The 27,031-nt window shown below is 41.0% G+C and overlaps 1 protein-coding gene across 2 annotated transcripts in view; it reads left to right on the top strand.

Moving 5' to 3' along the window:
- The first annotated feature begins 17,307 nt into the window (after positions 1-17,307).
- The window catches only part of TPK1 (thiamin pyrophosphokinase 1), a 251,943-nt gene continuing 242,219 nt past the window's right edge, over positions 17,308-27,031 (top strand). For both annotated transcript variants that reach the window (XM_036246505.1, XM_036246504.1), the window contains exons 1-2: positions 17,308-17,380; positions 17,679-17,737. In XM_036246505.1, coding sequence (XP_036102398.1) covers positions 17,695-17,737 — 43 coding nt within the window. In that variant the 5' untranslated portion in view covers positions 17,308-17,380; positions 17,679-17,694. The remainder of the gene's footprint in view (positions 17,381-17,678; positions 17,738-27,031) is intronic.

Below are 27,031 nucleotides of genomic sequence, written 5' to 3'. Positions count from 1 at the left end.
CATTACAAGCAGGGCAAGAAGTGTATGCAGAGGAGCCTCCCTGGAGGGGAACTGGGAGCACTCAGGCCCTGAGGGGTCAGTGTGCTGGAGAAAGGGGGTGTTGATGCTGGGGAATGAGGCAAGAGTAAAACACAACACGTTACAGATTTTGGCCTTTATCCCAAGACTATTGGAAATCGTTATTATTTTTTTTTTCTTTATTGATTTTAGAGAGAGAGGAAGGGAGAGGCAGAGATAGAAACATCGATGAGAGAGAACATCGATTGGCTGCCTCCTGCATGCCCCCCACTGGGGATTTGGCCCACAACCTGGGTACGTGCCCTGACCGGGAATCAAACCAGCAACCTCTTGGTTCATGGGTCGATGCTCAATCACTGAGCCACACCGGCCGGGCGGAAATCGTTATTTTAGACAGAGGAAAGACATGATCTGATTTGTGTTTAGGGGAGATCACTATGCCGTCTGTGTGGGGATAAGACTGAATGCGTATCTTTTTCAGGGGCTATTGCCCACGTCCAGTGACGATGATGGGAGATGAACCAGCAGGAGGCAGTGGACACCTCGGACAACCGTTTAGAGCAGCGGTTCTCAACCTGGGGGTCGCGACCGCTTTGGGGGTCAATGACCCTTTCACAGGGGTCGCCTAAGACCGTCGGAAAACACATATTTCCAATGCCGATTCATAACAGTAGCAAAATTACAGTTATGAAGTAGCAACGAAAACAATTTTATGGTTGGGGGTCACCACAACACGAGGACCTGTATTAAAGGGTCGCGGCATTAGGAAGGTTGAGAACCACTGTTTTAGAGGGTACAGTGGAGCGGACTTGGTGTGTAGTCTGATGAGCCTGTAGAAGGAAAAGGTTGTGGAGTTGGGCTATAAGGGAAGAGTCACAGTGAGGCAGCAGAGGCATGGAAATTCATTTTTAGGTGTGCTAAACTTCCCCTATAATTAAAAATAAAACTGTCCTTTCTTTATTCCTCTTCCCCGCTCACACACACACATATGCAGAGACCCCGGCATTCCAAAAGAATTTTAGGGATGTTCCAGCCACATGTCACCTTAACTGGCGCAGAAAACACATCCTCCCACTGTCAATGTATTGAAATGCTAAATATATTTAAGCATATAAGTATGTGAATATATATTTATATGTATATATTTACATATATGAACATTCATATATTCATATACATGAATCTATCCATATATTTATTTTATGCATGTATGTATATCTGTACATCTTGTGTTTATGGCTCATTGTGTAGATATGTGTATGTACACACACACATACATGTGCATACTGATTCAGACAATTTGAATAAAAGATCAGGCAGATTTGAAGAAAAGGAATGAAAAAAAAGAATTCTGAAGATATGAAACTATTAAGAGAAAGCTATCCTTAGAATATGGTTCAATAGCAGAAAAATAAAATTGGAGAATTGCAGAGCCACCCTAGGAAAAATGAAAGGTTTCTCTTTTGGAAACAGTTAACCAAAAAAGATCAGAATTCTGAAAACTTGAATTTCAAAGTGAGATGCCAAAAAGAAAGGTTCTACAGATAATAGCATTTGTAGAGGAGGGCAATGAAATCAATCATTCATTTTATTACATGGTCCAATAGTCAAAATATCCTCATCATGAATGCAGAGCTTCCAATAAATTTCTGGGGATTTAAATGTTGATCTTAAATGTAATGAAAAAAAGAAAAAAAAAAAAGTCTTTCCATATAGAAGTATCTGGTACAGGATTTTCCTTCCTGAATAAACAACCAGAAAACTACAGAAACTATATTAACAGAGCAGAATCATGATGCCTGAGTTATGAGAAACAAAAAGATCAGCCTTATGAGTGTCTCAGCTTTCTATTTGGAAGCAATTTCCCGACTAGAGTTTAGGTAGGAAAAAAATCAAGTAAAACCAATTATCTTACCCAAATGAAAAGAACAGAGATAAAAATTGGGGGAGCCCAAGGTACCTGAAATTTGCAGGACAGAGTACCAAGGAACCATGCAGAGAAAAAGAGCTCCTTCAAGTCTTTGAATTCAATTCTGGTCATGTGTTAACTTTATAAGACTACCCAAAATACAGTATCCAGAAAACTATAAGCTAAACAATTCCCAGAGTTCACACAGGGTTGGGAGATAGTGGAATTCCTATCAGCTAGATTGGGGGGGGGGCTTTTAAATTAATCAGGACATTCACTAGAGGCCTCAGAACAGTCCTACCTTAGTACCAGGACTAGGTAGTGTTAGAGGAGGGGCAACTGTAAATCCATCCTAGCAACGCCTGAAGACAAATCTCAAAAAAAGAGAAAGCAGATCCTCAAGTAACTTAACTCTCTGCCAAAACCAACTTCGGTATCTTTAAAGAAAGAAAAACAAAATGCAAATGCTCAGCCACATAAAAAACATAATGTCTAGCATCCAACCAGAAATTATTAGACATGCTAAAAGGCAGAATTCCTTGACTCATACCAGAAAAAAAAAAAAAAAAAAAAGGCAATAAAGAGATTCCAAGATGTCAGGGATGACAGGGATGATGTAATTAGCAGATAAGGACTATGAAACACCTATTATAATTATACTTAAGCATTTAAAGAAAACTTGTAGATCTTTTTAAAAAATAATAAAATGGGCCTTCTAGCATTGATACATATAGTAATTGAAGTGAAAAAATTCACAGTGTTATCAGCATCATGGTAGCATAAGATGTCCCTGCTAACAACAAAATTTTGGCATCTATCCACAGACAAAAGTGCCTTTGAGGGAGCTGTGGGATCCAGCACCGCACACAAAGGGACGCGGGAGGAGTCTCGCCCACCCACGCATTGGGTAATAGGCAGAGAGACTTCCGTTCTGCCTGTGGCTCTGCAGTAGCCCGTGAATCAGCTCCAGCCTGTCTTGGCTGTGATCCGGGATCTCCTGGAAAACGCTGTCTTAGACAATCACGCGCAGATGAGAAAGCAGGACGTACAGGCTTCCGGAGAAGTTCCAGCCGCCAAAGAAGCCAAACAAGCCCGGGTCTGCACACATGCGAGTGGGTAATAGAACAGTTTGCCTTGACCTCATCATCCCTCCCCCAAGGCACAACAGCGGGGGGCCCTCATCCAAACCAAAGATATTACAAGAAAGGAACACCAGATATTGCCTCATGAACATAGATGCAAAATCTTTAATAAAATAGGAGCAAATCAAACCTAGTAACATACAAAAAAGATAAGACATCATGACCTTGTGATGTTTTCTCCCAGGAGTTTAAATTGTTTTAACATTTGAAAATCTATCAATGTGATGATCATATTAATAGAATTTAGTAGAAAAATTATATAATCTTAATAGGTAAAAAAAAAAAAAAAAAGACAGTTCACAAAATTAACACTCATTTACAATGGAAATTACGGCAAACTAAGGAATAGAGGGGAAATTCCTGATACAGAACATTTATTAAAAACCTACACCTAACCTTAAAATCAATGGTAAAATTAATAAATACAATGTGCCTAAGATTTGGAACAAGGCCAGAAGTCTCTTCTCAGTGTTTTCTTTCAAAATTATAATGAAGATCCTATCCTGTGCAATACGTCAAAAAGTAAAAGTGAAGAAATAAAAAGCACACAGTTTGGGAAGGAAGAAATAAAACTCCATTGCAGGTGATGTGATCAGATTTGCAGTCCATGTGATCTGTAGATTCTAATAAACCTATGAAAAAAGTTAAATGACTAATAGATGAATTTAACAAAATCACGGGATACAAAATCAATGTAAAAAATAAACTGTGTTCTATATACTAACAAAAAAACAAGCTGAGGAACAAAATAGACCCAGAGACATGGAAGTGGGGTGCAGACTGACAAACCTCAGAAGAGGTGGAGGTGGGGGGAGGGAAGAGATAAACCACAGAACTTTTACTTATGTATGTGTAAACAAGGACATAGACAATAATGCTGGGGTGGGGGTGGGAGTGGGGGGAGGGTGTCAATGGGGGAAAAAAAAGAGAAACATCTGTAACAAAAATAAATGCATTTTTAAAAAAGGAAACAATTGATGTATAACAATGTATAAATGTCCCTCGTGTGATAACCCTGAAGTATGTTTCCCAGCCCTTCCTGAGGGATTTTGCTGCAGTCTCCCACAGTGGTGCCTGGATTATGCACTCTTCTTTAGCTGCCTTCCCTAATGACTCCACTCTCTAAATGTGGTTTCGCACCTCCAAATCAACTATTTAGGCTTCAATCCCTCTTGTAGGTTCCAAGGAATCCACACCAAAACACGTGGCACTATGGCATGGCCTGGAGTAAAGGAAATAATGATGAAATTGTTACTGTTACTATTACAGTTGTTTCTATTATCAAAATCTCTCATGTTCCTAAATGAGTATCCCAAGATGATCTGCTTCTGCGCGGTGGAAATGATTGTGCTGAAGTTCATTTTTGAGTGGAGTAGAGAAAATAAAGACTCTTCACTCTTATTTAACATTGTACTGGAAGTCTTAGCCACAGCAATCAGACACGAAGAAAAAATAAAAGGGATCCAAATTGGAAAGGAGGAAGTGAAACTGTCATTATTTACAGATGACATGATATTGTACATAGAAAACCCTAAAGACTCCATCAAAAATCTATTAGATTTAATAAATGAATTTGGCAAAGTAGCAGGATACAAAATTAACGTCAAGAAATCGACGGCATTCTTGTACATCAATGATGAACTCACAGAAAGAGAAACTGAAAAAACAATCCCATTTACCATTGCTCCAAAAAAATTATGATACTTAGGAATAAACTTAACCAAAGAAGTAAAGGACCTATTTGCAGAAAACTACAGGTCATTGAAAAAAGAAATAGAAGAAGATATAAAAAAGTGGAAGCACATACCCTGTTCATGGATTGGAAGAATTAACATAATTAAAATGTCCATACTACCCAAAGCAATCTATAGATTCAATGCAATCCCCATCAAAATACCAACGACATATTTCATAGAACTAGAACAAATACTTCAAAAGTTCATATGGAACCAAAAAAGACCCCGAATAGCCACAGCAATCTTGAAAAAGAAGAACAAAGTAGGTGGGATCACAATACCAGATATGAGGTTATACTACAAAGCGACTGTAACCAAAACAGCCTGGTACTGGCACAAGAACAGGCATATAGACCAGTGGAACAGAACTGAAAACCCAGAAATGGACCCAAGGCAATATGCTCAATTAATATTTGACAAAGGTGGCAAGAGCATACAGTGGACTAAGGACAGCCTCTTTAATAAATGGTGTTGGGAAAATTGGACAGCTACATGCAAAAAAATGAAACTAGACCATCAACTTACACCCTACACAAAAATAAACTCAAAATGGATAAAAGACTTAAATGTGACCCGTGAATCCATAAAAATTCTAGAAGAAAATGTAGGCAACAAAATTTCGGACATCATACGGAGCAGAATTTTCACTGATACATCACCTAAGGCAACAGAAATAAAGGAGAAAATGAACACATGGGACTACATCAAACTCAAAAGCTTCTGCACAGCAAAAGAAACAATCATCAAAATGGAAAGGCAACCCACTGTATGGGAGAACATCATTGCCAATGATGTATCAGATAAGGGGTTAATTTCCAATATATATAGAGTGCTCATACAACTCCACAAAAGGAAGACAAAGAACCCAATTAAAAAATGGGCAGAGGAGCTGAATAGACACCTCTCCAAACAGGACATACAAATGGCCAAGAGACATATGAAGAAATGCTCAACATCACTAATCATCAGAGAGATGCAAATTAAAACAACAATGAGGTATCACCTCACACCTGTCAGAATGGCCGCCACCAACAAATCATCAAACAACAAGTGTTGGCGAGGGTGTGGAGAAAAGGGGACTCTAATACACTGCTGGTGGGAATGCAGACTGGTGCAGCCTCTATGGAAAACAATGTGGTGCTACCTCAAAAAATTAAAAATTGAACTTCCATTTGACCCAGTGATCCCACTGCTGGGAATATACCCTAAGAAGCCTGAAACACCAATCAGGAGGAATATATGTATCCCCATGTTCATAGCAGCACTATTTACAATAGCTAAGATCTGGAAACAGCCCAAGTGTCCACCAGTAGACGAATGGATAAAAAAGCTGTGGTACATATACACAATGGAGTACTATGCAGCGGTAAGAAAGATCTCTTATCCTTTGAGACGACATGGAGGGACCTGGAAAGTATTATCCTAAGCGAAAGAAGCCAAGCAGAAAAAGACAAATACCACATGATCTCACTTATATACGGAATATAATGAACATAACAGTCTGAGGAATACAGTAGACCCAGACACATGGAAGTAGGGCACAGACTGACATCCCTCAGAAGAGGGGATGGGGGGTGGGGGGGTGGGAAGAGATAAACCACAGAACTTATATGCATGTATGCATGACCAATGGACATGGACAACTAAGCCGGGGACAGGGTGGAGGGGGGGTGGGGTGGGGGGTGCCAATGGGGTAAAAAGGTAAAATATCTGTAACAAAAAAATAAATAAAAATTCATAATAAAAAAAAAAAAAAAAGGAAAAAAAAAAGAAAAGAAAAGAAAGGCTCTTTGCTTCAGTATAAATTCTGTGGCAGCTTCTCGGACCAAATGTCATCAATAATTGGACATCCAATTATTTTGTACCCAGAGCTACCAAAGGTTTCAGGATACTATGGACAGCCCCACAGTGAATGCGTGGTACCAGGCTATGCCAATAGGAGCTATTTTGCACTGATCCTTGTATCAGTGTGTGATGCGTCACGATACCTTCATCCGTGCAGCGTGATGATGTCAGTTTCAGTTCATACTGATGTCTGCAAGCGATCAAAAGGTCCACGAAAACCAGTAGAGCGGGGTCAGCAATGTCGTCTTGGCCGTCGGCGTACCTTCTCCCTCTTCCCACTCCAAAGTTGAGCATCAGTCCCCAAACAGTATCAAGGAGGAAGAAAGGGAAATAAAGGTGCGAGAGCCAGGATGCGTTTCTCCTCCGCTGAGAATTGCTAGCCCCACAGGTCTAGTCTTGGCAGGTGGGGAGGAGGAACATTTTGAATCAAACATGAGATCCAAGTTTTGCAATGGATAGCCCTGAATCTTAACTGAGCCTATTTGAATACTTAGTTTGTAATTTAATGTTTAATTTTGGCATCAAAGTAAGCATATTTTTATACTGAAAGCAACAAAAAATGATGAATTAGAGTGATGTCCTAAGTGAGTCTGGTATTCACTGGGAGGTGGATGGGAGAGTCAGTGGGTAGGTCAAGTGATTTTATTTATTTATTTATTTATTTATTTATTTATTTATTTATTTATCTTTCCTTTATTGATTTTATAGAGAGAGGAAGTGAGAGGGAGAGAGAGATAGAAATATCGATGAGAGAGAACATCGATTGGTCGCCTCCTGCATGCCCGCCTCCCCACTGGGGATCGGGCCCACACCCTGGGCATGTGCCCTGACTGGGAATCGAACCAGCGGCCTCTTGGTGCATGGGTTGATGCTCAGCTGCTGAGCCACACCGGCCGGACTGGTCAAGTGATTTTAAATAGAGAGCAGCTGGCAGTAGTCACTGTAAAACAAACCCAGGTAGATCAACTACATAATGTGTATGTAAAGATATACATATAAATACTGTTTAAGTGAGCTGTCTGCATGTCCTGGAACATGTGTATATATTTAACTATTGGGGGAAAAAGCCTTAAATTAGGATGGTGTTTCTGAAGGATGGTTGTAAATACACCCAACTAACCTGAACTGCAGGTTAACAAGTCAAATCCCAGACCCCATGAGTTAGTATTTCTGGGAGTATGACCTCAAAACTTACATTTTAAGCCCTGGCCAGTTTGGCTTAGCGGTTGGAGCTTTGGCCAGCAGACCAGAGAGTCCCGGGTTCGGTTCCTGCTAGGGGTACATACCAAAAGGAAAAAAAAAAAAAACACTTATATTTTAAAACATGTTCCTAAGGTGAATCTTTTGGTTTTTTGTTTTATTTTTATTTTATTTTTCAATTATAATTTATATTCAATATTATTTTGTATGAATTTCAGGTGTATAGCATCACGATTAGATTGTCGTGTACTTTATGAAGTGTTCCGCCCGATATTTCCAGTACCCACCTAGCACCATAGTAGTTATTACAACATTATTGACTAGATTCCCTGTGCTGTACTTTATATACTGTGACTATTTTGTAGCTATCTCAGATGACTCTTTTGAACATTAAAGTTTAAAACATGTTATGCATATTATTCTGCACCTTGCCTTTTTTGGAGATGTTTTCATCGATGTATATAGAGATCTGTTTTATTCCATTTAATCACTACAGTAGATTGTGTGGTATTAAGTTAATTAAGTCCATCATTCTTCTATTTGGGACATTTTACATTTTTGCTGTTTTATACCTTGCAACAATAACATCTGTATGCACCCATCAAGTAAAAGTATTCTGAGACATTCTTAGAAGTAGCAGAGGTGGATTGCAGGGTATGTGCCTTTAATTTTTTTTTCTTTATTGATTTTAGAGAGAGAGGAAGGGAGAAGGAGAGAGAGACAGAAACATGGATGAGAGAGAACATCAGTTGGCTGCCCCCGGCAGGCCCCCCACTGGGGATTTGTCTCACAACCTGGGCATGTGCCCTGACTGGGAATCAAACCAGCAACCTCTTGGTGTATGGGCCCACACTCAATCACTGAGCCACACCAGCCGGGTGGGTATGTGCCTTTAAAATAATGATAGAACCCTGGCCGATTTGGCTCAGTGGTTAGAGTGTCAGCCCGCGGATCTGAGAGTCCCTGGTTCGGTTCCCACTAAGGGCAGTACCTTGGTTGCCGTTTGTCCCTGGCCCTGGTTGGGGTCGTGTGGGTGGCAACCACTCGATGGGTCTCTCTCACATCGATGTTTCTCTCTCTCTTTTCCTCCCTCTCTCCCTCCTGCTCTGTTGGAAGATAAATGCAAAAATGTCCTTGGGTGAGGATAAAAAAATAATAATAATAAAAAATAAAATAAAATAATGATAGATATTATCACATTAGCCTGCCAGAAAAGGACAGGTTTTTCCCACTTACAACACATAAAGGTGTATGAAAAGCCCTCTTAAGCATTAGTTACTCATCTTTTCTGTTCTTTAAAATACATTTTATTGTTTCTGTTCTTTAAAATACATTTTATTGCATTCCATGGTTATTAGAGCATTGAGCACCTTTGATGTATTTATGGGCATATGGTTGTGGTTTTTGTTTTCTTCCCCTCCTGTGAACTACTTTCATTTTTCTTAATGATTTGCAGAAGCACTTTTTATATTCTGGATAGTAGGTTTCTGCGTGATGTTTATGCTGCATATATTTCTTCCTTATGTACTGTTTGTCCCTTTATATTGTTTTTTACTCTGTGGGAGGTAAAAATATCTTTGTCTAATCTGAGCTGACTTCTGAGTTTTTGAATTGCTGAGTAAGACCTTCCTTCACCAAATACTATTTTTTAAAATCCTTACCCCAAAATGGATTTGACTTTTATATTTAACTTTTTAATACATTAGAAATTTATCTTTATATGATGTAAAGTAGAAATGGACTTCTATTTATTTCCATGTATAGATAATGGTATCAAGAATATTGATTAAATATACCAATATGTTTTTTTCCTCTAATTTAAAAGTCGCCTTCATCCAAACCTGAACTCCCAAACAAGTTTGTTTCTGAGCTCTGTTCTGTTCTAGCAAATGCTCTATTTCTATGTTAACGCTACTGTTTATAAACTACTCTTTATTTTTCTATACCTAGTAGGAAAAGTGTCTTATTGACCTTTAAAACAAAAGTGTGCCAGGCCAGTGTGGCTCAATGGTTGAGCATGGACCTATGCACCAAGAGGTCGCCGGTTCAATTCCCGGTCAGGGTACATGCCCAGGTTGTGGGCCCGATCCCCAGTGGGGGGCATGCAGGAGGCAGCCAGTCGATGTTCTCTCTCATCGATGTTTCTCTCTCTCTCTCCTTTCCTCTCTCTCTAAAAGCAAGCAAGAAAAAAATTAATTAAATAAATAAATAACAACATGCCTTTAAAATAAAAAAGTGTTTCTTCTGGCATACTTACATATTAGTTTGTAAAATCCCATATATGTATATGTGTATGTATATGTATATGTATATGTATATGTATGTGTGTATGTATACATATATATAGTCAGGATTTTGAAAAGCATTGTATTAAATTTATTGAATTTATTTGGGAATTATTTTTTATTAATAATGAGTCTTCTCAATTGAAAATGTGTTAATATTTATGGAAGTCTTATTTTTAAAAAAGGACTCGTTTTTAACATACTTTTTATTTGCAAGGTCCAAAACTTGTCGAATCTATTTATTGAAAACCACGTAATCGTCCAGGCTGCCGTGCACACGGTGTAGCTTTCCTCCGCAGAAGGTTGGCAGAGTGTGCCACCCAATACAGGCCCCTTTGGCATAGAGTCTATGGTATAATAGATGTTTTCCAGTGAGATACAGACCTTTTCTGGTTACTAAATCCTTCACAAATATGTATATACATTATATAATATGTACATTGTACATACATAAATCATATAAATTCCATTATGTCTGTGTGTACACTTGATTTCTCTGACTGAGCGCTTACTCTGCACCAGGTACTGTGCTTGGCGCTGGGACTATCACAGTGAACAGATCAGGCCGACTCCCTGTCTCGTCATAGGAAATAGGGTCAGTAAGTAAATTAACAGGCTGCGTGTTCTAGAGAAGACAAATACATGCTAAGGTAAAGAGTACCTGGGGAAGCGATTCGAGGGAGGAAAACCAGGGAGGCTTCCTGGAAGAAGTGCCATTTGAACGTAGCATGAACCATATGAAGCACTTGGCCGGGGTGGGCATGAACATCTGGTAGAGGAAAAGGGAAGTAGAAAGGACTGTTTAAAACACTTGACAGGCCCTGGCCGGTTTGGCTCAGCGGTTAGAGCGTCGACCTGCGGTCCGGAGAGACCCGGGTTCGGTTCCCGCTAAGGGCACGTACCTCGGTTGCAGTTTGTCCCCGGCCCTGGTTGGGTTGTGTGGGTGGCAACCACTCGATGTGTCGTTTTCACGTTGATGTTTCTCCTTTTCTGTCTTCCTCCCACTCTGTCTGAACAAAATATCGAAAAAAATGTCCTCGGGTGAGGATTAAAAAAAAACAAAACAAAAAAAAAACACATGACAGAAGCAAGTTCGACTGGAGCATCACATGTATGAACATTAGTATAAAATAAAATTGGAGATAGGCAAAGCCAGATTATTCCTGGTCTTTTCAGGTGGGATTTTATTCTACAGTCAGCGGATGAGTGGTAAGGAAGCAGGGACATGATCTGTTTTTTGTTTTTTTAATTTTTCTTTTCCTTTATTGATTTGAGAGAGAGAGGAAGAAAAAGGAAGAGAGAGATGGAAACATAGATGATAGAACATCGATTGGCCACCTCCTGCACACCTCTCACCGTGGATTGGGCCCACAACCTGGGCATGTGTCCTGACCGGGAATCAAACTGGCGACCTCCCAGTGCATGGGTCTACGCTCAACCACTGAGCCACACCGGCCAGACTACATGATCTGTTTTACTATTTCAAAGAGTTGTGGCTGCTGTGTGAGGACCAGGTCAGAGGGGTGGAAGTCTGGACAAGGGCAACGGCCAGAACTTATCACAGAGTTTGTCCTGTTGGCTAGTTCATGCTCAACGGCTCATTTTCTGTTCAGTAACAATGCTCATTCTTTTTCAGTACTTTTATGTCATTTATTTTTTATTGAATTTATGGGGGTGGCATTAATTAATAAGATTATATAGGTTTCCAGTGTACAATTCTATGTATGATACATCGTCTGTATTTTGCATTGTGTGCCCACCACTTAATAACACCCATTTTTATCTGGCCCTATTGCATCTCATCTAAAACTCTACATTTTCCAGCTTATTAAAGCTAGAGAGAACCACACGATCAAGTGCTGGACAGTTAGGTTTAAGCAAAAGTATTCTGTGAAATTTTCAGGAAATCACTAACACTGCTGAACTTCCTCTGAGCCTGTGCCCCAGAAAAACAGTAACGGCGAAGAAATCCTCCCACTGTCTTGTTTTCTGGCCCCCTCCCTCTTCTTGTGTTGCAAGAAAAAGATTGCCTCAAAGAACTACACGTCCCCATCTGTCTTAGATAAGACTCGGTCCCTGGGTTCTCATGACTCTCAAGACTCGGGGTGTCTCTTGTTTTACCCTGCATGTCTGAGGTCAGACACAGTCCCTCTGACTCCCCATTCTTTACTGAGATATAATTGACATACAACACGATATTCGTTTCATTTGTACTCAACTCTCCGTTCTTTGTTTCATGAATGATTAGCTGATATTAGAAATGTTTGTTTGCCCTCAAATAGCTAAACACAGCGCAGCATTTCCTGTCCAGCTGACTAAGATGTTCTCTGATCACAACTATAATTTGTCCCACCTGAGACTCTTCTACGCCTCTTTATAAACATTTAAGACGAAACCACATTGTAGAGATCCTCAGGTCGTAGAATCTAGGGTGTGCTCTTGATTCTATAGCTTGAATAAAGCTGTCTCCTTAGGGACCTGGAGAGTATTATGCTCAGCAAAATAAGCCAGTCAGAGAATGACAAGTACCACCTGATCTCACTTATTTATGGAATATCATAAACAAAATAGATCCAGAGACATGAAAGTAGGGAGCAAACTGACAAACCTCAGAGGGAAGGGGGGTAGAGGGGAGTTGGAAAGAGATAAACCAAAGAGCTTATATGCATATATGCTTAACCAATGGACATAGACGATAGTTTGGGAAAAGCAGGAGGGGGCCAATGGGAGAAAAGAGGGAGACATCTGTAATATTTTCAACAATAAGGATAAAAAAAAATTTGTCTCCCTAATTTTCAGGTCCACAGTCGCACAACTTTTATTATAGTATATTGTTATAACTGTTCTATTTTATTATTAGTTGTTTATCTCTTACTGTGCCTAACCTGTACTTTAAACTTCATCACAGGAATATATGTATGTATGTATCTTTAGGGTATGTGTGTATAGAGTTTGGTACTGTCCTGAGTTTCTGGGGGTCTTGGAACATGTCCCTGATGGAAAAGGGAGGACTACTGTATGTCGGACTGTGGAAAGGGCTGTTAGAAAATATAATGAGATTACAGAGCAAAATAAGGTTAATTGTGAGGGGCCTGAATGAATCTCAGGGAAGATGATCCTTTAGATGGGCTTCAAAATAATGAGAATTTTGATCGATGGATGAGAGAAACTGACAAGGATGATAGAATCTTGATCCAGCTTGACCTCAACAGGTTGGACTGAGTGATCAACAGAATAAACTCTGGCAACTTGCTGAGTTTGTGGGATGAAAGAAAAGGCAACCTGAAGTTATTTGTCAAGGAATGCAGAAGAAGGATGATACCAAGGAGAGAAATGAAGACTCAAAGGAAAGCAATGAATTAGTGATTTCCGTTGCAGCCACCTGAGTCAGAGGTGAAATGTTTAAGTGGAGATGTCCTAAAGGTGGCTAGAATCATCACTTAAGCTGCAGAGAGATGAGAATAGATACGCATTTGAGGTCGAGAGAATGATTTGACTTTTCTGGAAACAATGTGGAAATGGATGAGCTGATGGTTGAACACTGGAAACTCCAAGATGACTTGATGGCAGCAGTGAAGAGAAGTTGGCACTGGGCTCAGTCTCCTAGTTTGTCCCCAACAACTGCTTGGAGCAACACTGTTCTGCCAAGTTTTAGAACATGTACAAAAACCACAACAAAACCAGCAAAACAGTGCTGCATGCTCCAATGTCTTTGAGAAATTCTGGGTTTGGAGATAAACAGCTTCCTCACTGCTGGTCTTCACGAGATGTTTAAAGTGAATGTGTTACAACTCTCTAAAGGGATGGGTGATAGCATGCAGAATTTTCCAAACTTATTTCACTGCAGAAAAATTGTACTATAGAATCTGTGCAACAATATACTCTATATTCTGATCTCCACCAGTTCAAGATCGAGGGAGAGTGGAAGATAACCGGTGAAGGGGATGGGAGAGCCATCTTTGTATCCTGGAGAAAACCACATCATCTACCAGCAAGGGCTCCTTCCTACCTTGTGCAACTTTTGGGGGTCACAGAATCCATTGGACATTTGGTTGAAGCTGTGGAATATCTCCTTGGAAACCATGTCTGTATGTGCTTTGCCTTCTCTAGAAGCCCCTTCCCACACCCCAATATCAATATGCCAAGAATGAACAATAATGATGCGTTAATTTTCTTTTTTTCTTTTCTTTATTGATTTGAGAGAGGAAGGGAGAGGGAGAGAGAGATAGAAACATAGGTGAGAGAGACCAGAGACTGGCCACCTCCTGCATGCCCCGCACTGGGGATCGGGCCCACAACCTGGGCATGTGCCTGACTGGGAATCAAACTGGTGACCTTCTGTAGCATGGGTCGATGCTCAACCACTGAGCCACACCGGCCAGGCAATTTTCTTTTAATATATATTTTTACAGACTTATATTTCTTTAACTTGCCTATTAAAATATTAAGGTAAAAATATACAAAAGTGTGTGAAATTAAAAGTACTATTTTTCTGAGCCTACTGCCTCCTACACACTCCATCCCTTTTTCTCAGAGATCACTTTTAACAATTCTTTCTAAAGATATCCAAATACATTAAGAAATATAAGTGGAGTATTTGACCACTTGCATTTATTAAATTTACTTCATCATGGACGTTTTTTTCACGAGGGCATATTGCTGTCGCTTAATCTTTGTAATAATTCCCAGTGTGATGTACTATACATTTCCATTTGCCCCACCATATATTAATCCACTCAAATATTTACTGAACCCCTACCATGAGTGAGGCATCCTGTTTGGCTGGAGAAACAGCAATGAACAGAACAAGTGGTTCATGTTCTTAGGGAGCTGAACTCCAGGAGGGGGGCCCACATCAGAAACCAGTGAACAACTAAGTTAATTAACTACAGACTGTGAGTGTTGCTATGCAGGAAAACAAACAGTCCTAGGTGAGCTAATGAGTAACAAGAGCAAGAAAGTCACTTTTGTGCTAAGGCTTGACAGATGTGCCAGCTGTGAGAACCGGAGAAGGAGCATTCCGGGAGGTTGCAATCAATTTCATTATGAATATTCAATAAGTAGCCCTTGGTTGTTTGCTCTTTGCCAGCACCTGTATTAGAGAGTGAGGGCTGAAAGGTAAACAATGAAAATGTGGTCCTTATTCTCTTGCAACCTTACATTTTAGGGTAATTCAATCACATATAAAAGATCTTGACACGGTGACTGAAACATAATGATTGCTTAATAAATGTAAGTTTGTTTTATTACTTAAAAATTGTTCACAAGCTGGCAAGTAAATTTATCTCATTGTTTGAATTCTCTGCATGCTAGTGAAGGTGTGTTTGCCACTTGGATATACTCTGTAATTTGCTTGTGTGTATCCGCAGTCACCATTTTACTGGTTTGTTTGCCTTTTACTGATGGATTCTCAGTTCTTCATACGACATAAAGCTAGCAAACACTTGTCTGGTACATGTGCAAATATTCTCCCTCCATCTCCAGTTTGTTGTTGTTTAGTTTCACTAATGGCATCTTTAAACATGTGGACTCTGAAATTTGTTGTAAAGGTTTCAATTATCTTCTTAATGACTTTGGGAGACCTTTGATCTAGATATGTACACATAAAACAATTTACAAGGATGTGTGCTGCAAATATAAACAGGGCCGTCAGCAAGGGATATGTGGGGTACCTACTGGGACATTTGGTGCACACCTGTATGTGCTAGGCAGCCGGTCAATTGTTTATCTGCACCTAAGTCATGTGATCCTCACAGAACCCTTCCAAAGTTGGCAACATTGTTTCCATTTTATACCCGAGGATACTGAGGTAGAGCTCCAATGTCGCCTAAGTGGTAGGTGACATGGTTGAGATGGCCTCATGAACTGTGATCCCAAACTCCTAACATTTCACTTTACAAATATCAACTTGAAGCTTCTAGTATTTTGGTGTAAAATTGAGTGTAAGGTAGGTATATCCTTGACTTAATAGTGAAATGGGCCTGGAAGTTCCATTTGATCTGAGCGCTACAAAAACGGTAACGAGCATTGGCCACCGCGTACTCTTCCGTGGCTGGATCGCTCCTGCGGCATTGTGACCAGAAGTCAAAGTGAACACATCCGGGTTTGAAACAAGCTGTAAAAATAGTTTGTTGAGTAACTGCTGACAGTAGGGCGAAGCGCTGAGCGGAGGCCATCTGGACATTTTAAAAGGAGAATAAGGGCGCGGAAGCTGGGGGAGGGGAGATTCTCAGTAGAATCAGAGAAGTGAAACATTCCAGTTGGCCACGTAACTGCCATGAGGCCGGCGGGCACCCACGAAAGGAAGGATTCTGTTCTCCCACAAAGGCTGGGAGACAAGGCCCTATCCTCCCAGATGCTTGCATTTCAAAGGAATGGCCTCGGGTCCTTGAGAGGGACACGTCTGAGTTCTTAGAGATTAAATTCTCAACTGTAAACCATTTCGGAGGGCAGGAGCCTACCAACAGGTGTTGACTGGAGACTAATTTCTCCTGGCAGTTTTCTCGGTCAGGCATTTTAATGGGTGTGTGGGTTCCTGGGGTCACCCTGGGGACAGACTCAATGCTCCTCTCACAGGGTGTCCGAGACCAGAGCTTTGCATGCGTTGTTAGGTGCAGGTCTCACCGTTCTTGGGACCACGAGTTGTAAGCAACGTTAACTACTGAGGATGGGGGACCCCGATAGTAGAGTCTGAAAACCCTGTCGTATAAGAATCTTGAGCAAGTGGCGTTTAGCCGAGAACAGGGGAAGCCCGGGGAACATAACTGTTCAAGCGCATTGAAGATGGTTCTGAGGGCCGGGGATCCCTCCAACAGGTGAGGGGCCTGGGGCGGCGGCGGGGCGGCGGCAGACACTGGGGATTTCTGCCCCAAGAAAGAGAAGAAGTCTGGAGATTCGGCTGCTCAGTCTCGTAACAAAGGCTGCCTGGCGACAGAATGAGCGCTTCGCCTGGGGGAGCGAGTGGAGCTGCACGGTGGCGGCTTCAAGTTGCTTCCAACTAAAAGGGGTGAAAAGAGGGCTGCGCTGGAAGAGCAGGCGGCGGGCAGCCAGGCGCAGGCGCCGCCGGGCACGCGCGGCCCGGGCGGGGCGCGCGCCGCGGGCTCCCGGAAGGGGGCGGGGCCTCCCCGCGCGCCCGTTACTTAAAGCCGCGCGCGCCGCCCGAGGCGCCTCCGCCGATCGCCGAGCGGTCGATGCCCTCGCTCCCGCAGCCTGCGCTCCGCGGCCGGTGGCTCCACCCGCCATTGTGTAAGTGCGGCTGCCGCCCGGCGCGTCGCCCGCGTCCTCGCGCGCGGGCCCGGGGTGGGGGGGCGGGCGCGGGGAGGGGCCGGCCGCCCCTCGCTCCTCCGGCCGCGGCTGGCGACGGGCGCGCGGGGGGCGGCGCCGTGGGGGCGCGCGCCGTGCCCGCGTGTGCGCCCCGAGCGCCCCGGAGACCCGCGTGGCTGCGGCGTCCCCGGGGTCCCCGGCCCCTGTTCTGGCGCGTTCGCGTGCTGCTTTCTTTAGCTGGAACTTCTAACGTGGCCTTTGTCTCTATGTTTTAACGCAGAGGCCAGTAATCCGCTATGGAGCACGCCTTTACCCCGTTGGAACCCCTGCTTCCCTCTGGTACTGTATGTTTCCCACGTTTCCCAGGGTCAGTGGACGGGCTCCTGCCCGAGTCCCGAAGAGGCGCAAGGGACTGGCCTCCCGCCGACCCGGCGCGGTCTCCGCCCCGCCTCTGAGTCCTCGCCCCGCGCCTGAGGCCGGTTTCCTGGTCCTGGGCTTGGCGCGTTCTGGCGGGGACACACCTGGTCGCATCCATGCCTTCCACCCGGAGAGGCCCCCAGGGCTTGGGGGCTCCTGGTCCGGTTAGCTGCTGGGCCTCCAGCCGCTGTGAGCTAAGCTCGACCAGGGCAGGACCTTAGACATCAGAGGTGTAGGATCAGTCGTGATTGCCTGGCCGTTCTGCACTGTGCCCCGGATGATCCAATAAAAGGTTACGAAGTGGCCGAGTAAAATGTTTCAAAGACACAACACTCACTGAAGGACTTTTTGTTACTTTAAGGTTTCAGAGGATCATTCACGTGGAAGTAGATGGAAGGAGTGGGTTCTGCGGCGGATTGTCAGTAGCGGTTAGTCTCAGCGTAGTAATGGACTTGCGTGGTCATTTTGCAATATTAAATATATTTCTCATTCGCCAGTTATTGTGTTTGTGTTGTGTAGAACTTCTGTAGTTTGTCACCTTCATAATTCAAACAGAGTGCATCATTTTTTAATGTTTAAATTCTATGTTCTTCCACAAACACATGAATTACTGGGTTTTGTTTGATTTCATGGCCTACATAGGTTAATTACTAAAATTCTGCAGCACACCAAAAATGATCAGACCAAAAAAAAAAATAGATACAATTTTGATTCATTCACACTGGATGGCTACTGTTGTGTTGGCTGTTGTCATGTTTTTATTTGACAATCTAAGGGAAGAAAAAGATCAGTTCCCCCGACTAAATAGTGAGGTGTTGCATGTTTTACATATTCTTGCAGCATACCGGTTGAAAACCGCTGGTTCAAGGTATTGAATTTGACTTGAACTCTTCAGTTTTTCCACATCCCGGGAGAAATGATAGTAAAACAATCAAAGGCTAATAGTAATAACAGTAGGGGACACTGACCCCTCACTCTCCAGTCATTCCCTGTGCTAAATTGTTTACGTATACCCTTCCACCTTATTTACAGGTGAAGGAAACAGTGATAGAACTTGAATCTGAACCCAGATATGTTTGACGTGGTTAAGAGGTTGGGTGTTTATACATTTGCACAGCTTTTCAAAAGTTAAGCATTGGCAAACATAAACATTTTGCAAATTAAATTTCATAGTTCTCAGTTATCCAGTGTTGAACGGACTAACGGCATTTCCAACAGTAAACATTGGACCCAGGTGTCCTGTTGACTTTCAGATTTGTTACGAAAACCCAAAAGCTTTGGTGACTGAAGATTTCTTGTGTTTTCTGGGTTGCAAGAAGTATATCATAGGGAGATGAGTGCTGCGTAGTAAAGCTGGGATCGAGGAGTCAGAATCTCTGAGTTTCAATCCTAGCTTTGCCCATTTAATAGTTATCTATTTGCATACTTGATGTCTGAGAGGGGTTGGTTCCAGAACCCCCCTATCCCTGCAGATACCAAAATCAAGTTCCCTATATAAAATGGTGTAGTATTTGCATGTAACCTATGCACACCCTCCCCTCTACTTTAAATCAGCTCCAGATTACTTACAACACCTATGCAATGAAAATAGTTGTCACACTGTACTTTTTTTAGGAATGATGACAAAAAAGGAAAAGACTACATGGTCAGTTCCAAGGCAACAACATAACTTTTTTTCTGAATGTTTTTGACCTACAGGTGGTTGAATCATGGATGTGGATACTGGAATAAGCTGTATTTCAGTTTCTTCTGTAAAATAGGGATAGTTGGCAGGGTTATTGTGAGTATTAATGAGTTATAACACATGTAAATCACTTAGCATCAATAGCGATACGCTGTTACCTTCAGCTGTAAGACTAGAAAAGAAAAGGCATTGGATCTCAGGGTCACTGCTGAGATGGAAAAGGTTTGGAGCAATAGCCTGTAGGGAAGACAGAGGCAGTTCTGTTTTTATCAAAGGCTTGTTGGAGAAGACCTTGACTTCTAAGTCAGACATTTCTAAGCTCAGAACTGGACCTGTACCAACTGTGACATCCTGCATGAGCACAGATCCCCAGAGACAGATCCAGCGCCCCCTTGGGGGCTCTGTGTGAGTCAGTGGTTCTCATCCTTCCTCTCTCTCCTTCCTAAAGGTAGACGGATATAGATGTAGATTCCATGTTTCATCTCAAGCACAGGCCCTGAAACAAGGGCCCAGCAAGTTTATGGTCGACCAGATAACTAAGAGAGATTTTAAAACAACAGTGTATTAAAAGGGACCAGGGCAGTGGTTGGCCCTTTATAGAAAGTAATTCCGAAAATGTTTGAGGTTAACTTTACATTAGAGGAGTTCCCTTCATCAAACAGACATTTAATACTTACCTAGCAGAGAAGTAGGTAGTTTTTCTGTTAATACTTATGTGAACTTATTTTGTAGGTATGATTTTCCTGTAATGTTTTCTCAGATTTAGTATCCTGAACAGCCCAACAATTAAAATTAAGCTTGTTCTCTTCAGATTAACAAATTGCTGGGTGGACCAAAATGCTTATTTCTTTGTGGTGATCACTAGCTCAGAGAGAGAGACTAAAAACAATTTTTTTCTATAACTAAAGTAAGTGCTTATTATTTAAAGAAAAACACCTAATCCAGAATGTGAGTCTCCTGTAATTCCTCGTGTAGAAATACCATTATTAACAGTGGGCATATGTTCTAAATATTTATTTTGCTATCCATACCCCATCATATTATTATTCTTATTTTAAACAAAATGGGTGCATATTGTGAGTTGTTTGGTAAATAAAAAAATGTTGAGGGGAGGCCCTGGCCGGTTTGGCTCAGCGGTTGGAGCATCGGCCTACGGACCAGAGAGTCCTGGGTTCGGTTTCTGCTAGGGGCACGTACCAAAAAAAAAAAAAAAGTTAAGGGGGCAGTAAGTGAAAATATAGAAATATTTTTCTATATTTTCTACTGCCAACACTGTAGGTGCTCTTTGTTTATTTTTTTCTCAAACCTAATAGAAATGGTCCTGCATTAAAACATCTATCCCAGTTACCGAGATTATCATTCTAAAACTTTGTGCTTCTCTGAATTGTGTGCCTGTAGATCAGATAGGACCTGTTTCATGACGTTTTTCGCAGTTTTCACTTACTGCTTTGTTATGGTCCATCTGTGTAGACATTCCAAGTTTTGTGTTCTTTTACAGGCAGTATAGACTCAAATGAACTAATCTTTCTTAATAGATATTTAGGTTATTTTTAGTTTAAAATTTTTTTTTCCTTTATTGATTTTGGAGAGGAAGGGAGAGAGAGAGAGAGAGAGATAGAAACATTGATGAGAGAGAACATCGATGGGCCACCTCCCGCATGCCCCACTGGGGACCTGGCCCACAACCTGGGCATGTGCCCGGTGACTCCTTGGTGCATGGGTCTATACTCAACCACCGAGCCACACCACGTGGACTATTTCTAGTTTTTATTGTTACAATCTACAGTGCATGTCTTTGATCATAATATTTCTGCTTTTTTTTTTTTTTTTTGGTATCTCAGGAAAAATTCCAGAAATGGAATTATTGGATCACGGGTATGTTTGTATTTCTGTTATCCAGAGGAATTAACAGCTAGCTAGTGTGTGAACTTTGATACTGATTGCTGTGGGGTATACAAAAATGAAAGACATGATTACTTCTGTCCAGGAGTGTACAGTCTGTTGGAGAGTCCAGGACAAACCAAGATGGCTTCTAGTTAGATGTTGAATTATGTATTACAGAACCCACATAGGGACCGTGGGACTGGGGGAAGGAGACGAGGACAGGCAGGAGGAGCAAAGAAATCATGGGACACAGACACAAATGGGCCTCCAAAACAGCCCTGGATTTAAACCGTGAGAGGCCTAGAGGAAGAAGACCCAATGCTCATGTCAGCTGATGGGCTGTCCTTGAGAGAAAGCTCTGTGCTACCTGTGACCTTGAATGAGTCCACCTGTGCTGAGTGAAGACAAAGAAAGCTGGACCTGGCTGGAAAGTGCCGCCGGGGATTTTGGAAGAATGTGGTTGAGCAGGGAGGGTAAAACAAGATCGTGGAGAAGAGACATTTTTTGCAGGGTAGGAGAAAGACAAATTTTGAGTTTCTTTGTCGAATCCTCTTGAACATTCATACAAAGCAGCCTTTTGTATACCCTGAAGCTCAGTTAAATGGTCCCATCCATATTGGGTCTGCTTTGCTAATCATTTTAGGTTCAAGTCCTTGTCTTGGCTTTAAAGGTCTTCCAGATCTGATGCCCAACTACTTTTCTAGAATACTTTCATCATTCACCTCTCTGCCCAAGCCAAGCGGAGCTGCTCACATTTGTTCAGGCCCCATACTCTCACCTTAGCTCACGCTAAATGTATTGTCTGGAATATTTTTTTCCAACCCTTCGAATTGTTATTCTATAATTTTAGCCATTCTGGTGGGTGTGTAGAGGTATCTCTGATTTTAGTTTGCATTTTCTGTAAAGCAGAATGCTGATCTTGTCATGTTTATTGGTGTTTTGTATATTGTTTATGTCTCTGGCCATTTTCTATTGCGTTTTCTTTCCTTTAAAAAAAATCAATTTGGCCCTGGCCGGTTTGGCTCAGCGGTTAGAGCGTCGGCCTGCGGTCCGGAGAGACCCGGGTTCGGTTCCCGCTAAGGGCACGTACTTCGGTTGCAGTTTGTCCCCGGCCCTGGTTGGTCGTGCGGGTGGCAGCCACTCGATGTGTTCCTTTCACGTCAATGTTTCTCTCTCTCTCTCTCTCTTCCTCTCTCTCCCTCCCACTCTATCTGTACAAAAAATGGAAAAATGTCCTCAGATGAGGATTAAAAAAAAAAAAAAAAATCAATTTGTAGGAGTTTTAAATTGAGATATAATTGATGTATATTGTATTAGTTTTAGGTGTACAACACTATGGTTTGATATATGTATATATTATAAGATGATCTCCAAGCGTTTTTTTTAATATATAAACTTCTTTAAATTTTGATTTTCTCATCAATGAAATAGGGAGAAGGACATGTTCTAAGGAGATTGTTGTGAAGATTAAAGACTATTGTAAAGCATTTAGCACTAATATACAGTAAGGATGCAAGCTTTTAGTTATTCTTCTCATTGCTTTTCTTCTTATCTAAAGGTTTGTTTTTTGTTTTTTAATTAAGGAAGACTAATATTTAACGTGTAAGGGCATGCACTTGCTGTTCTAAACTCCGCAAATGCAGGTGCCTTTTCAAAACATTCTTATCAATCTGGGCTTTTTTTCTTTGTTCTTCAGTGTATGATCATTTCCGTTTTTATCACGAAGCTTTATCTTTAGAACTGCGTGTGTTTGAAAGGAGAGTTGATTTATTTTACACCCTTTATGGCTGTAATAAAGTGGAGAGTCAAACCATCCTCAGAATTATTATTTCACAATCTTAGACACAGAGCAAACAGGCCCAGAAGTTTTAATTTCTGGTTTAATAAAAATACGGGTGTTATTTTTTATAGCATAGCACATGTACAGGGTGGGGTAGAAGAAGGCTTAGAGCTGTTCGCATGGAAAATAATGTCTAAAACCAGCCATACTTAAACTTTTCCATTGTTCCAAAAATAAATTTTGCAGTTGCTTGATCCAAATGCGCATTCCATTTAGTCTTTTAAAATCTATCATAATTGTCCCTCATATTTTAAATCTTCCTTAACGTTGAATATTGACATTTTAAATAGAGCTTTTATATCACTCTTAATTGGATCTGATAGGATAAAAAATACAGCAGTTTGATATGAAACATTATTGACTTTAAACATATAATAAACCCTGAGTCAAAAGTTTTGTTTTCTTTCCCCCATAATTTTATCATTATAAATAAGTTTTATGCTAGAAAGCCTTTTATCTATCACTCTGTATTTCTTTCCAAAAAGGATATAGAATGATATATATAGAGAAATATATGATATATATATATATAGTGCTCTCTCTATATAAGTGGTATATATATTTAAGTTTTAAAAAGATTCCGGTGACCATAATGCTCTTGGAAGTCATTTCTTCTGAACTGAATTACTATTACCATTGTTGAGGTTTATTCTGAATTTATTTTTATTTTTTGGGGGGGTTTATTCTAAATTTATCATTTGAAGCATTATTGGTATACAGTTCATCATGTCAACATACTTATGTTGGGAATATTTATAGTATCCAACTTTTACACGACGCTGTGGTCCTAGTGCTTTGACAGGGTAGAAACATCATGGAACTAGAAGACACAGGTTTGAGTTTTAGCTTCTTTTCCACTAGTTAGTGTGGCCCTTGACCTGTCACTTTATTTCTCAGACTCTTAGTTTTTTTTTGTTTTTTTTTTAATGTAAAATAACATCCAAACATGAAGTCCTTGGGAAAATTTAAGATATGAAGTATAAAATACAAACTTAGCCCTGGCTGGTTCAGCAGTTGGAGCATCGTCCCATGTACCAAAGGGTCTCGGGTTCGATTCCTGATCAAGAGCAGGTGCCTGGTTGCAGGTTTGATCCCTGGTCCTGTTCGGGGTCATACAGGAGGCAAGGCAACCAATCGATGTGTCTCTCTCACATTGATGCCCCCCCCCTGCAGTCTATCTAAAAAAATCAATGGGAAAATATCCTTGGGTGAGGATTACCAAATAACAACAATAAAAAAAAAAAAACAAGTTTAATAAGTAGAGTCCTATGCAGATGTAAAATATTTCTACTAGATGAACTTTATTATATTCATTATTAAATTTTGAAATCCTTACATTCATTTTTCTAATTTGCAAAGGAGCTATCTATTTACTTCAGTGAATGTGTTCAGTCCACTTAAGTGAAAGAGTATTTAGGCACATCTAGCAGAACTAGTCTTTTTGTTTCCTGAATTCTGTATTTTTCTTCCATGCTTGTTGAAGTTTTGATATATGGATGCATGAAAGTATTAATAGTGGACTCAGGCTTTTGTTTGTTTGTTTTTATCCTCACCCGAGGACATTTTTCCATTATTTTATTCAGAAAGAGTGGGAGGGAGAGAGAGGAAGAGAGAGAGAGAGAGAGAAACATCAACGTGAAGGGACACATCAAGCGGCTGCCACCCGCACGACCAACCAGGGCCGGGGACAAACTGCAACCGAAGTACATGCCCTTAGCGGGAACCGAACCGGGTCTCTCTGGACCGCAGGCCAACGCTCTAACCACTGAGCCAAAACGGCCAGGGCTGGACTCAGGCTTTTGATGCCTTATGGTTAATTGGTAATGAACATAGGAAGTCCTGTTCAGTGTGGTATTCATGCCATCTCTTATATTTCTGGAATTTAATTTCCATTGAAAATGCCTGATTAAGTTCCCAAAAGGCATACTAGAACCTGAAGATGGGAATTACATTCCCCAGTTCACTTGTGGGTAATTTGGGAATTCCTGGGTAAGCTAAGCTGTACCTAGAGTTCTGACTCCTTCATAATGGTAAATGGATACTGGCCACCTACATAAGTCCTCTGTATTTTGCAGCCTCTCAAGACTCCTGGGTGATGTCATTCAAATGTACCAAACACAGCCTTGAACTATTAACTCCCTTCTTTAATTCCCCACTCAGCAAATCGTAGTAATAATGACTTGGGGTAGATTTGAGTCATTTGCATTTTTTAAGATAAAAATTAAAAATGCTTCAAATGTATATAGTAATATAGTGACATTTCTTGGTCACATCTCCTGACCAGTTAAGCACTCTTACTAGGGACCTGTGGTATGGTCCCCACTCCAGAGCTGTACTGTCCAGCACAGCGGCCACAGGCCCTTGAGCACTTAACTCTGGCTCGTGGGACCGAGGGACTGAATTTGTAATTATGTGTAAAAACCAAAACTCCACTCAGTTATTGAAAAATTTTTAAGTGTGTGGAGCTATTAGTGTACAGGGGCCACCATAACAAAGTGCCGTGGACCAGATGGCTTAAATAATGGAAATTCATTTTCTCACACTTCTCAGGCCGAAGTTCAGGGCCGAGGTGTTGGCAGGTTGGTTTCTCCTGAGGCCTCTTGCCTTGGCTTGCAGATGACTCCTCCTCATCGGGGCCTCACTGTCGCCTCTCGGTCTGTGTGTTCTGATCTGGTCTTACAAGGACACCGTCACGTAGAATGGGCCATTCATATGATCTCATTTTGCCTTGCCCCTTTAAAGGCTCTGTCTTCAAACCAGGCACATTCTGAGGGTAGGGTTAGGACTTCAACATGGGAATTTCATGAGGGCACAGTTCAGCCCACAACAACCATCAGTCAGTTGTACATTTTTTTTTTAATTGGTTTGATCTGTATTCTAGAACTCTCATGATTACCAAATAAGGGATTTTAATGTCACTCCAATAGAATATGGATCAAAAGAGTAGATTTCAGTCTTACCTAGTTGTTGTTTTATACTTATATACACCATTTTCTCTGTTCATTCACTTTTTGAGTATCATCTGTTATGGGCCACATCCAGTAGGTGCCATAGAAAAATAAAAAAGAATTGACAAACTTGACTGAGAGTTCATTCAACATCAGGCTATTCCATACAATACAATAGAAACATAATTTCATAGTAATTTAAAATTTTCTAGTAGCCTCATTAAAAAGGTAAAACAAGGGAACTTAATTTTAGTTATGTATTTTATTTAACCTAATATCTAAAATGTTATTATTTCAATATGTAATCAGAATAAACAATTATTAATGTAATGGTTTATTTATTTATTTTATTTATTTTTTTGGTACAAAATCTTCCCACACCAGCGTGTAGTTCACACTTTCAGAACATCCATTCAGATGCTAGATTTTCAGTAGAAATACTTGATCTATATTTTGTTTTCATTCATGTCATCAAAGAACAACTCATAGACTCAGTTTTGGAATGACCTTCAGACTCAAGGCATAGAATATATTTAGAAGGAAAAGACTTTTGAAACAGGTATTGGAGGGAGAGCTGGGACTAAAACCCGGGTTTTCTGACTGCATTTTTCCTGATATCAGCATGGCTTTGTTGATGTTACTTAAAGCATTATGGCTGCTCTGAAACGTGTACAACTAGCAGTATTTTTTTTTTTTTAATCATTTTCTTTTATTTTTACTTTTTAAATTAATTAATTGTATTTTTGTTATAGATGTTTCTTCTTTCTCCCCCATTGACACCCTCCTCCCTGACCGCTCCCCTTTACAGTATTATTGTCTATGTCCATTGGTTATGCATGTATACATATAAGTTATTTTGT

The sequence above is a fragment of the Molossus molossus genome, unplaced genomic scaffold (genome assembly GCF_014108415.1).
Source record: "Molossus molossus isolate mMolMol1 unplaced genomic scaffold, mMolMol1.p scaffold_m16_p_7, whole genome shotgun sequence".
Classification (NCBI taxonomy): Eukaryota; Metazoa; Chordata; class Mammalia; order Chiroptera; family Molossidae; genus Molossus; species Molossus molossus.
This window is presented reverse-complemented; position numbering and strand designations above follow the sequence as displayed.